Here is a 12,500-nt window from a genome sequence, read left to right as displayed (position 1 = left end):
GTGTGTGTGTGTGTGTGTGTGTGTGTGTGTGTGTGTGTGTGTGTTTGTATAAATAAGTGTATCATATGTTATATATTATGTAGTTAATAGTAGTGCTTCTCTTAAAGAAGTAGTTCACCTAATATTTTTCTCATTATTTTGGGTGAACTCTTCCTTTTAAAGAGGCGTCTCGTGCTCAGTCTCTCTGTCTCTCTCTGTCTCTCTCTCTGTCTCTCTCTCTCTCTCTCTGTCTCTCTCTGTCTCTCTCTATGTCTCTCTCTCTCTCTCTCTCTGTCTCTCTCTCTCTCTCTCTGTCTCTCTCTCTGTCTCTCTCTATGTCTCTCTCTATGTCTCTCTCTATGTCTCTCTCTATGTCTCTCTCTCTCTCTCTCTCTCTCTCTCTCTCTCTCTCTCTCTCTCTCTCTCTTTCTGTCTCTCTCTCTGTCTCTCTCTGTCTCTCTCTCTGTCTCTCTCTCTCTCTCTCTGTCTCTCTCTCTCTCTCTCTCTCTCTATGTCTCTCTCTCTCTCTCTCTCTCTCTCTCTCTCTCTCTCTCTCTCTCTCTCTCTCTCTCTCTGTCTCTCTCTCTGTCTCTCTCTCTCTCTCTCTCTCTCTCTCTCTCTCTCTCTCTCTCTCTCTCTCTCTCTCTGTCTCTCTCTCTCTCTCTCTCTCTCTCTCTCTCTCTCTCTCTCTGTCTCTCTCTCTCTCTCTCTCTCTCTCTCTCTCTCTCTCTCTCTCTCTCTCTCTCTCTCTCTCTCTCTCTCTCTCTCTCTCTCTCTCTCTCTCTCTCTCTCTCTCTCTCTCTCTCTCTCTCTCTCTCTCTCTCTCTCTCTCTCTCTCTCTCTCTCTCTCTCTCTCTCTCTCTCTCTCTCTCTCTCTCTCTCTCTCTCTCTCTCTCTCTCTCTCTCTCTCTGTCTCTCTCTCTCTCTCTCTCTCTCTCTCTCTCTCTCTCTCTCTCTCTCTCTCTCTCTCTCTCTCTCTCTCTCTCTCTTTTCTCTGCAGGTTCCTGTTGTTTCCCAGCAGTCAGTTATAAACACACACTTCTGCAGTGATGATGAACTCAAACACTTTATCTGGAGCGGACTGACTTTACTCGAGAGGGCTGTTCAAGAGCGGAGACGTTTCCCACAATCCTTCGGGGCTGAGGATCATCATTCGGTTTCTCTGGCGCATCCGTTTTAAACCTTAGTCTTTTAATTTACTCTCATTACCTGCAGTTCAAGAAGCAGATGGTTTGATGAGTTATTGTAGAGAAATATGCTGCAGATGATGATGATGATGATGATGTTAAAACTAAACTGCATGCTGTGAGGCGGACGGAGAGCTGCTTGCCGCAGGATGTTTGGGTTCATTTTCCCCATTTGGTTTGTTTTTCCCGTTAAATATTTTTTAAGTATTATTTATATAAAACACATCCCAACTGAAGCTGAGCTCGTGGTCTTTCTTCGCATGAGCTTTCATGAATGCACACTTACCTTTTTTGTTACAGTTTCTTCCACAGCAAAAAAAGAGAAAAAAATTACTGACGTTTTATCTCACAATTTGGAGATTGTTACTGACAGAATTTCAAAGGAGAAAAAAAAATGCAAAAAATTAAAGTTGCTTTTTTTTTTTTTTTTTGTTAATCTCGTAGTTCTGACTTTTTCTCAATTCTGAGTTTCTCGCAACTTTTTTCTCTCAATGAATGTTTTGAATGTCACAATCTTTTCCCCCATAATTCTTTGCTGAATTATTTTTATCTCAAAACGTCAAGTAAAAATCTAAATTGTAAGAGAGAAGTTGCAAATATAATATTGCGTATTAATAATTCTACCGCGTACATCAGGAGTACTTTTATTTTGTAAATGTTACCCAAGTTTCTGTCATCATTTACTCAATCATTTTTATTTATATAACTCTTTTAACACAGGTTGCATGAAAGCACTGAGCAGTATAAAGTAGAAGAAGACAATGACAGGGATGTAGAAGTATACTCACCATCATGTGGAGTCAGGTGCACTTTTTCTTTTCTCGTGTGTTTTAAAACTATGCGACATGCTTCTATTAGTTCACTTTTGGAGGTTAAAGTAATTCAACACGGGAGAAAAAAATTGAAAAGTCAATTATGACGTTTTATATCACAATTACAGTTTCACAGACCGAGCTCAGTCTAAACCAGGATTAGGTTAAATAGTTCAAACAGAACATTAAAGTAAATATAAACACGCACAGAGATGTTTTAGACCAAGTTTCTTTTAGTTTTACATTTAGTCTAGGACTAGGCTCAAGCCTGGTCTGTGAAACCAGGGGTATATCGAACGATTAAACATTATCTGTGAAGATATCGTTGGTTCTCCAAGTCTGAGAAGTTTGATTGATCTTCATCCGTATCTGAGCCAAAGAAGACCCGAATCTTGAGAAACAGAAAAGCATTCGGAGGCTGTGAAGCAGGAAGATCTTCAGCCCTGTCTGACTCTGGTGAGTGAACGCTCTTCATCGTCTCAGAATCACTCTTTGCCTGATTGGTTAAATTGTCAATTACTTTGTGACTATTAAGCACATTTACGTCCAAATTATCATTACAGTAATGCCGGTTTCTCATTATCGGTGTCAGTTTCATTATCAGAGTTTTTAAGTAAAGGCATGGTGTTGTTACTTTAATATTTTGTGCTTAATTGTCTTGATGATCTTAAAATGGTCTTTTTCTCATTCTGTGTTACCGGTGAAATCAACCGCTGTTTCTGACCCGACAGGAAGTGAGGTCACGGGTTTGTTGATGGACGATTTCGGAGCTGCAGGAAACTGCTGGTTCAAACCGACCAAAAAATATCTGAACACAGTGAGAGGAAGAGGCCAGATTGTCCAGAATCAGCAGAACGGTGCTGCTTTGTCTCTGGTGTGTGACCTATGACCCTTCGTTCGCTTGTTTCCATGGCAACAAGCCCAGTTCAGTTCCACGGAAAATCAGCTTTTTGTTTAAAGTGCTCTTATATTTCATTGAGCGTATGTTGCATTTCATCGAGCCTTTAATAGAACATTTCTTCTAGCTCCCTAGACTGTATTTAACTAATATATTTGTAAACTAAGCAAAATCCTTCTATTAGTTCATTTTTTAGGATGGTTTAATAATGGTTCACCCCGAGTCTTGTTTTTGAGTCAATCATTTATTACATGTATGCAATGTTAGATGAAACCTGATCGTTTCTGTTTATTCCCCCAATGAACATCAGTTTTTGAATTAAACCAAAAAAAAAAGTACCTTTATTGCAAAGGAATTATAATTTAAAGATGACACTTCAGAGTGACCTAGATGTACATGTACAATCACCCACTCCCATCTGGATGGAAGAAATGATACAAGACACATTTATGATTATAATAGTTATACATGTATGAACTGAGATGACATCAATAGTAAGGATAGGTGATGTTAAAACATCGATGTTGGATTGCTTCAGTATGATGAGATGAACGGGGCAGGCTTATCCTGGATCTTTATTAAACCGATGGAGGTCAATCCATAAACACGAGCAGATCTTAACCTTCACTGAAAGTGCTCTAGATCTGTTTAATCAGAAATGTTCAGTGCTGATTTGAATCGAGTCTCGGCTGAAATGTGACTCTGAGCACCAAACGGCTGCAGTGGGTTTCACAGTGAACGTTAGTTTGACTGCAGATAACTGTGTTTAGTACCTTGATGAGATGACGTCATCTAGCGTTTCTTCTCGGATGGATGTGTTCACGCTCTTTACACTCTTACTCTGGTGAAGTGTGTATATATAATAGAATTTCAGTTTTACTGAAATAATGACTGTTGGTCAGCCTTCCAGGGCTTATACTTGACTGTATTTTACTGAGTTGGTTACAACACACTGCACTGTGTGTGTGTGTGTGTGTGTGTATTTATTGCTAATGTTCCATTAGACGTCATGCTTGTATTCCTCCTTTTTCTACTGAAATAGAGTTATTGTCATTTCTCTACACATGATGTTTGCTCGGGTTGCGCCATTTTCTCGATCTACAGAACTGTGAGCATCCCAACAAACAATCACGGCCAAGTCTTTCGAATTCAGAATAATCTCAGTTTAGGATTGCAAAAAGTGTCTAGTGCCATAGTGCAATGTGACAGACGTGGAAGCCGGGTGTGTGTGTTTGCTAATTATAATAGCCGAGATCTAGGCCTGCGTCACTGATGCTATCGAGTTCTTGTTCTTTACGTGCTTTAGTTTCCCAGCGCTCTGTTGGTGCAAAATGAGCCACTGACATCCAAAACACACTGATCTGAATTAAAAAACGAATTGTACAGTTTTCCGATAGGTGGCGCTGTACCACTTCAAACATGATCCAAACTATTCTGTACAAGATAACCTTAACCGAATTAGCGTCCACACCAACACACTATAACGTTCTGTTCAGTCTAAGCACAGTACAGTAAAGTCGGACACACAAGTGAGTAAAGGGATTTTTACCACTATCGCAATGTCTGAGCCAGACCGTTTGCATTTTGTTTCTTGTTTTTAACCCAATGTTTGTTCTCAGAGTATGTATTATATCAGATTGATATGACAACTGGCATTTCCTTGACGTGAAATCACATTATAAGTGAACCTCAGAGAACATTATAAAAGAATTGTAAAAAAATGCAATAAACCCTTGAAATGCTCGAGGACTTTGGGGTCAGATTGGCTAATGATGTTTTTAACATTCATCATTAACCTGCGCCAGTATTGTTTTAGCTGCGGTGCGGACTTCACAATGTTCTTGGAGTTAGAGCGATTAATAAAACTTCATGGTTATATCTACTGGGCTTTGTGAACAGACCTTTAGGGCCAGTCTTACTAACAGTTTGCGCCAGCACAAACCATTTTTTGGCATTATTGTTGCATCTGATCTTATTGAATATGTATTTGTGGAGTCTGGCTTTCAGGCGCAAAATTTATGGGCGGAAAGTACATTTACACTCATCAAATTACTGCCATTTGCACCATTTAATGCCCGGGAAAGCATGTTTTAAACTATTTTGAAATGACTGGAAGGAGATCTCACAGAACTGAAAGCATACGCGATAGAAGATTTTCTACGATTTCTACGCTTCTTTTATTTGTAATGCTAGAACAATATAAAAAATTGTTTGCCAAACCGTAATGAATTAAATAATTTTTAACTTGCTTCATGGAATAAAAGACGACATAGAACCCTCAACAACAACTTCTAGCATTCGTTTTTTTTTCTCTTTCAACATAGCCTGCTATGGCTTATTTATATCCTTATTTGCGACTGTTCTAATTTTCACTGTGCTTGGTGTATTGTGTTGGTCGATATGTAAATGAGATGTTGCGTTTGTGTTCTTGAACTTGCTCATTGTTAGTCACCTGCAGAAAATTTGCACTCGCGCTAAATTGCCCAGTTTAGTAAAACTGGCCCTTATTCTTCTAGATCTGGTGAGGTGCGACTTACGGTCACAACACACTCTTGACTCCCTCTTTGAGTCCTCAGGTTAGAGTAGAGCCGGTCGTCCAGTGTGGATGAAAGTTTGTCTGAGGGACCGATGTCTGTGAGAGTGTGACGCAAGTAGTCCGAGTCCTGATCCGAATCAGTGGGATCCGGAGTGAGTGCATTTGTATGTGAATGCAAATGAGATATCGATACGCCACGGTCCATCTGCAAATGTTTATGTGAATCTGCAGGATGAGCATTGCTTCCCAAGTCCTCCAGTATCCCACAATCCTTGGCACTGTTGTCCTGCGTTTGCGATGAAAAGAAATGCCGGTTCATGTTGTTGCTGCTGTTGTTAGCATTTTCCTCCAGGTCTGGACCAGAACTTCTTGTTTCTGAGGGTGGATCAGCACTATCCACCTCTGGTCCGGATTTTTCTGGCTCGGGCGATTCCGTACTCGCTGCTCCTTCACTGGCTTCTTCGTCCGCAGCGCTAGCGATGCGAGGCAAGGTGCTGTGATAGCGTGTGTCTAACGGGTAGTTGGCACTGTCGCCTCGTCGGAGTGGATAGCAACGCTGTCTCTCTAAAGATGGCGAGTATCGGGCAGCTCCTGGGTCACTGTACTGCTTGCTCCGTTGCCACTGCTTTCTGAGATGGATTCTGGAGCGATGCCGGTGACGCAATGAGGGCGAGCCCTGCTGGTCAAACTGGGGGTCATGGCGTAGGAATTCGTTAAACAGCGCCTCAGTCTTCTCATCGATGCTGTAGTCTCTGCGGCGGAAGCGCGGCCTGGGTTTGGTCACAGGTTGAGTCGCTGCCTCCAAACTCACGCTGCTCTCCGATGCCTCGTCTTCCAGCTCTTCCTTAAACAACCGTGCCTCAAAACTCTCACAAACCGTGCCTTTGCGGCCAGAATTTGTAAAGAAGCGGCGACGTTCTGATGCCGTCTTTCCAGAGCCGCTTCCAAACAATCTGAACTCCTCCGGAGCCTTGCAAGGAGCCTCGATTGAGGCGTATCCGCTGTCCATCTGTAGAAGCTTCCGGTTGTTTGTCTCTCCGTCGCTGCCTCTCTCCGAGTCCACACTGTCCCGTCCATTTCTCCTCTGCTCGGCTTCCCTGACCGCATCATCATATGGAAGCTCGCTGTCTCCGTCTATCTCATCATCGATGTCTTGGGACTGGTAGCTAGGGACACCTGCTCTCGATGCTCCTGCTGAGCAAACGCTGTCGGGATCGCTGCGAGTAGAGTCCCTATCGTTGCTGCTCAGGTCGGAAGAGGCGTACTGCTCCAGCGACGCTCTCAAGCTCCAGATGTCACGGTACAAGCTGGGCTGCTCTAGACTCTCCTGACGGATCACTGGTCCATACTCTTCACCACCGCCTCCCGACGCTTCTGCCATCATCTTCTGCCCATTCTCTTCACCATCCTCCACTTCCAGAGGTCCATGGGTTGAGGGGATTGTTGGAGTTGTGGCTGTCACCTCATCTGTGTTGACCCTTAGCTCCATTACAGCTTCTACCTCTAACCTGAATGGTAAACAAGACTTATGTTATAAGATGATTTTATATTCTAGTAGAGATGACAGGACAAACCATTTAAAGGAGTAGTCATTTATTAGTCACCCTAATGTCGTTCCATACTTGTAATACCCATTCATTTTTGGAACATAACTTAAGATATTTTTTATTAAATCCAAGAGCTTTCTCTCCCTCCACATCAATGGACTTCAGTTATGTTACTGTCTATGGAGGGTCAGAAAGCTCTTGTATTTCATCAAAAATGTTTTTAGTTTGTGTTCTGAAGATGAAGGTTTTAAGTGTTTGGAATAACATGAGGGTGAGTACTTGATAACAGAATTTGACATTTTTGGGTGAACTATGCCATTAAGTCTGATTCCTTTTGCACATTCTAGATAGATAACGATATAAACAGAATATTTCAAAGAATTTAGCAATGAGATTTTAATTTGCCCAAGATTTGTGTCCATGCAAATACTAAACAATTTAGATGCATCAAGGGTTCTTTAAGAATTGAACTGTGAATCCTGAAAGTTAATAGTAAGGTGCGTGAAGTTCCCTTTGTTCAGAGATATTAAATTCTGATCCTGGAGAGTTACTGTCCTGCACAGATTATGCTTAACCTTAAGCACACCCGAAGCAATAAATAAATGTTTTCAGAAGTACAAAAAATGTTCAGGAAAGTGTGTGTGGCGATGTCAGAGCTAAACTAGAAGAACCTTTAGGATCAGTAGAAACATTCAGGCATGTGTATTTGGGTGTACTGGAGCTAATCTCTTTAGGTCAGGGGGGCCTAATCCAGTTCCTGGAAATCTATACTTCATTTCCAACCCTGGTCCAACACACCTGTCGGTAGTTACCTAGTCATGGAGTAGGATAGGATAGTCCTAATTCCAGGGAGTCGTATCCTGCTCCTGGAGGGCCACTATCCTGCAAAATTTGGCTCCAGTCCCAGTCAAACACAGCTGAACAAGCCAATCAAGATGTGCAGGGTTACTTGAAAATTACAGACAGGTGTATTCTAGCAGGTTGTAATTGAATCTTTAGGACTGTAGCCCTCCAGGAGCAGGGTTGGAGACTCCTGAGCTAGTGTTTAGGGCGGATGGGAACAGAACATCTTGGAAGTGATTCATAACACTGCACATGGAGGTCATTTGGTAACTAAAAGTGGGTGGATGATCTCAATCAGGTGTTTGATTTAAAAAGACACACAAAATATGCAGTATCAGGGGTCTCTGAAGTATGTCCTGGGCTTTAGCTCCAACCCTAATTAAACACACCTGAACCAGCCAATCAAGGTCCAAGTAGGCATGCTAAAAACTTCCAGTCAGGCGTGTTGAGGAAAGTTGGACACCAGCCCTCCGGGAAAGGAAACTGGTCCTTCAGGAGCAAGATTGGTCTCCCCTACTCTAATTTTAACTTTTTGACAAGCGGTGATGTAGGTGTACCTGCTGAGGGCAGGAGGAGCTCCTGCAGCGGTGTCCAAAGAACCGGCCGATAGGCGTCTTGGTGGCTCCTTCTGAGGCTGCGCGGTTGGTTTTTGCAACAAGAAGTCACCGACTCCACACTGCAAGGTTTCTTCTCCCTGATCCAGAGTCTCGCTGGCCGCCCGCTGCCTCTGAAATGCACGTCTCCGTGGAGAACCTATAAGAGTACGAGGAAAAACTGAGAAATAAGAATAAGCATTAAGTAACACAAACACTAACTGAAACACGAGATTTGTTCCAAATCTGTTCTAATGTAGAATAACAACTACTGTGAAACCTTAGTGACTGATTTGAGATTCTGTACATAGGCAGCAGTGATGAGTTACTCTTAAACGATTTGTTCATTTTAATCTGACTCATGAACTCTTCTCAGGGAGTGATTCGTTCAGTGCTTGATTCTTTTTTCTTTTTTTTTTCATTATGGGGTTTCACTTGTTGAACAAACAACTTGAATCCGATGAGTCGAGATGAAACAGTTTAAAGGAACATGACACATTTTCCAACTCATTTAGAGTTAAATAGTTGAGTTTTACTATTTTTGAATCCATTCAGCTCCGAGTGATAGCACTTTCAGCTGCAGCTAAATCATAAATCATTGAAATTGACCAAAGAGTTTCGATATTTTTCAGATTTTAAAACTCTTCTGTAGTTACACTGTGTACTATATCAATAGAAAATGAAAACAAATTTAGATTTTTAGACCGATTTTGGCTAGGAACTATATTCTCAGATGCGATATGGCAGCAAAGTTCTTTGATTTTTACCCCGAATATAATCGACTAAAATACAGTTCCTAGCCATTTGAATTATATTTTGCTTTTTTTTTTTTTTTTTGCTGAATGAGACTTAAATGTCAGTAAAATGATCCGAACTTCTCATTGCTTTGTGAGTTAATTTATACTACAACATTTATAATTGGCTTTTATTTTTATTTTATTGTGTTAGTTTTGACTTCTTCACATCAGCATCTTTCAGAGCGGAGCTACAGAGAAGGCTCCCCTCAGCCTCAATAATGAGCATGTAATGCAATCTATTCCTGATAAGAAGGAAATGAGAGTGCAGAACCGACTGGCCTTTCACGTCAGGTGAAGAGTAATGCTATTATTTTATAATTCATTTATCACAAAGCGTTTTTTTTTGTCCTGTGCGTTCTCTGAGCCAATCAGATCTCACCGCAGTCACATGACTGTAACCAGACTCTGCTGCTCTGCTTGTATTGATCCGGTATTGATTCCTGTTCTCCAGACTCGTTCGGGGCTGAATAAGATCTCGGGCTGTAAAACATTGTTTAAGGAGACTTCAAGACGTCTGGCGTTGGGTAGCCGCACAGAATGTATGGAATGGCTATCTTTGTAGTGAAGCACAACAGCGTGCTTATGTTTTAGGAGATTAGGGTCATTCGGAGCTAATAAGCAGATCTTGCTGTTGTTTTTCTAATCTGTAATACAGTGTTGTGCAATATGAAATATGTGCATGTTCTCTCTGTTCAGCTCAAAGCTCGACTGGCTACGTTGTTTATTTCTTCAAAATAGCGGGTAGGCGCTTGAGCCAAGTTTTAAAATTGTCTGACCCTTCAGTTAATATCCATTGAATATCTATTCAAGCTTAGAGTTGCACGTGCTTGGTTTGAACAGATTAATGAATTCTTTTGTGTATCAGTCTGTGAAATTAATACGAGAATTGGCTCGTGAATAGAAAGGACTATTTTAATGCGTCTATGTATTAATACTGTTGCTGGTGCATTTATTGAATAGCTTGTTTAGCAATTGTTCATTGAACATCCGTTGAACTGCAAAAAAACGCCTTGCTATGAACTTGACATGTGGATGGTTGAGTTCATCCTCACTTCTGGTGTCCAGGCTGGCCGCTCTCTGGATGGTGTCCAGCCTCCATTTCTTGACGCTGAAGAACGGACCCGCTCCCTCCAGGCTGGCATGGCGTCGGAGTTTGGACAGGAAGTGGAACATGGTGCCCTGAGCTGGACAGGAAGTGGAATCTCTGTCCATCGGCAGGCTTCTGTTCATCACCTCGATCTGGAGAGGAACATCAGGAGGGAAGATCGTGAAGGTAACACACGGCCGATCTCAGGAAAACATCCGGCTCATATTATAACCCCAAGTTCAGAGCACCAGATTCTGTCCAGATGCATAAATTCAGTCTATCATTGACTGCCACATAACTATACAAATACAAAACATCTTACTGGTGTCTACAGCCAATTTTAATAAATAAAGTAAATTTGTAAAAAAAGAGTAAGTTAAAAACACCTTTTTCTGAGTAATTAAATGCTAATTATTCACTTGGTCTGTTTCTGTTGCATAAAAAAACTTGCACTTTATTCATTTACTCACTTTCCTTAGAACACAAAAAGATTGCTATTGTTTTTTTCTTATTTTTACATTTAATGAATGCAGAAAAGGCCTCTAACACTAGCTTACTCTCATTGTAGACCGTGCTTTATTTTGTTTATTATGCAATTAAAAAAAGAGGCTTCTAACACTAGCTCACCCTTCTATCTGTTTTCTTATTAATTATATAATTAAAAACAATGCACTAGGCTAACTGAGAATTATCACGGCACTTGCATATCATTGCTCTTTTGTTGGTTTTGATTGCCTCAGTGTTAAATAAGTAAAACATTATTATATAATGTATATAAATGAGAGTGAATATGAAGGTTTAGTGGCGGGGCGTTTGCCGTGTGTTGTGATGAAGAGCGTGACTCACGGTGTGTGAGCGGGCCGGTTTAGCGCTGGTGTGTGTGGAGCTCAGTGTGTTTCCGGGCAGAGCAGAGACGGGGCTTTGAGCGCTCCACAGTCCAGCGGCGTCCGGCACGGGGCCCTCCACCGCCTGAAACACACACACCGCCGAGTGAGCGCCTTTTAACACGTTATACGGTCTAAACTGTCGCCGGTATCTTTACGCCGCTTTCTAGGTCTTCCTGTGCAGTATGACATGCATCCTTTATAAGATCTTCAGCCTAACTGGATCATGATATTGAGATTTATAAATCATCCGAAAGCTGAATAAATCACCTTTCCATTGATGTTTGGTTTGTTAGGATCAGACAATATTTGTAAAGTTCTCAGTAATGCATATTACTAAGCAAAGATTCTTTACTGATGTATTTCCAACAGGAAATGTACTGAATATCTTCATGGAACATGAGCTTTACTTGATATCCTAATGATTTTTGGCATAAAAGAAAATGGATCATTTTTGACTCATGCAATGTATTTTTGGTTATAACTACAAATATATATATATATATATATATATATATATATATATATATATATATATATATGCTTTAAGCATGACAGCATTAATTTATCAGCTTATTCCTCCTTCAGTCTGGTGCAGGGTTATTAATTAAACCATAAAAAAGTTTACTTTAAAATGAATATTATATATATGTGTGTATACTGTGTGTATACTGTGTGTATATATATATATATATATATATATATATATGTATACTGTATATGTATTTTCTTACATTTAAAATAATAAAAAAAATACAAAAACTTTAAATTATAGTAATATTTTGAGCACTAAGCAAATGAGTGAAATAAAAATATACCATTTTCATTCAGAGGGTTATTCTAAAGTGTTAATTAACTATTATTATCTGTGTATTATTAGTTTCAGTAAGTCGTGTTTGTGTTGATGAACTGAGCTGCAGCTCTCCTCAGAAAATGAATCAGAAGTGAGTCAGATGAACTTGATCTAATTTGCATGAGGAAGTGAATCACATTTACACCCGAATGACCAGCAGAGACCCCACAAGTGATGAAACGCTCTCTGTTTAGTTAAAGCACCTGGAAGATGGACAGAGCCGGGTGTGTGTCGGGCTGCTCGTCCAGCGGCGCGCCGTTCTCCGGAGACTCACACTCCATGATGGTCAGGATCTTCAGCGCCGGAGGCTGCATGTGAAGCTGCGTCAGACGAGCTTTCTTCAGGTGATGGAAGTCTCCCTCCGTCAGCGTGTACCTGAGAACATTCACAGTCTGAGTCGCTGCTGCTTTCTCATGTTCTCTAGCAGTAGACGTGAACTTAGCTGTTCTGGCTCACCTTTGACTTCCATAGTATTTTTGGGGGT

General features: G+C 41.0%; 3 protein-coding genes across 9 annotated transcripts in view; 1 reads left to right on the top strand and 2 right to left on the bottom strand.

Annotated features, from left to right (window-relative positions):
* stk11 (serine/threonine kinase 11) overlaps positions 1 to 1,402 on the top strand; it is a 22,004-nt gene extending 20,602 nt beyond the window's left edge. Inside the window, exon 11 of the mRNA XM_043263292.1 lies at positions 980 to 1,402. The gene's annotated coding sequence lies outside the window, so the exon portion shown is untranslated. The remainder of the gene's footprint in view (positions 1 to 979) is intronic.
* clstn2a (calsyntenin 2a) overlaps positions 1 to 12,500 on the bottom strand; it is a 1,097,509-nt gene that overhangs the window by 480,967 nt on the left and 604,042 nt on the right. The gene's annotated exons all lie outside the window — the stretch shown is intronic.
* LOC122361922 (voltage-dependent calcium channel beta subunit-associated regulatory protein) overlaps positions 4,471 to 12,500 on the bottom strand; it is a 14,032-nt gene continuing 6,002 nt past the window's right edge. For 5 of the 7 annotated variants that reach the window (XM_043263175.1, XM_043263149.1, XM_043263132.1 and 2 more), the window contains 5 exons: positions 12,220 to 12,391; positions 11,126 to 11,248; positions 10,245 to 10,431; positions 8,360 to 8,576; positions 4,471 to 6,920 (listed from right to left, as the gene is read on the bottom strand). In XM_043263175.1, coding sequence (XP_043119110.1) covers positions 5,381 to 6,920; positions 8,360 to 8,576; positions 10,245 to 10,431; positions 11,126 to 11,248; positions 12,220 to 12,391 — 2,239 coding nt within the window. In that variant the 3' untranslated portion in view covers positions 4,471 to 5,380. The remainder of the gene's footprint in view (positions 6,921 to 8,359; positions 8,577 to 10,244; positions 10,432 to 11,125; positions 11,249 to 12,219; positions 12,392 to 12,500) is intronic. The other 2 variants (XM_043263141.1, XM_043263169.1) reach the window with 2 other exon arrangements.

The sequence above is a fragment of the Puntigrus tetrazona genome, chromosome 2 (genome assembly GCF_018831695.1).
Source record: "Puntigrus tetrazona isolate hp1 chromosome 2, ASM1883169v1, whole genome shotgun sequence".
Taxonomy (NCBI): domain Eukaryota; kingdom Metazoa; phylum Chordata; class Actinopteri; order Cypriniformes; family Cyprinidae; genus Puntigrus; species Puntigrus tetrazona.
The sequence above is the reverse complement of the archived record's forward strand: the minus strand, read 5'-3'. Positions and strand labels throughout refer to the sequence as shown.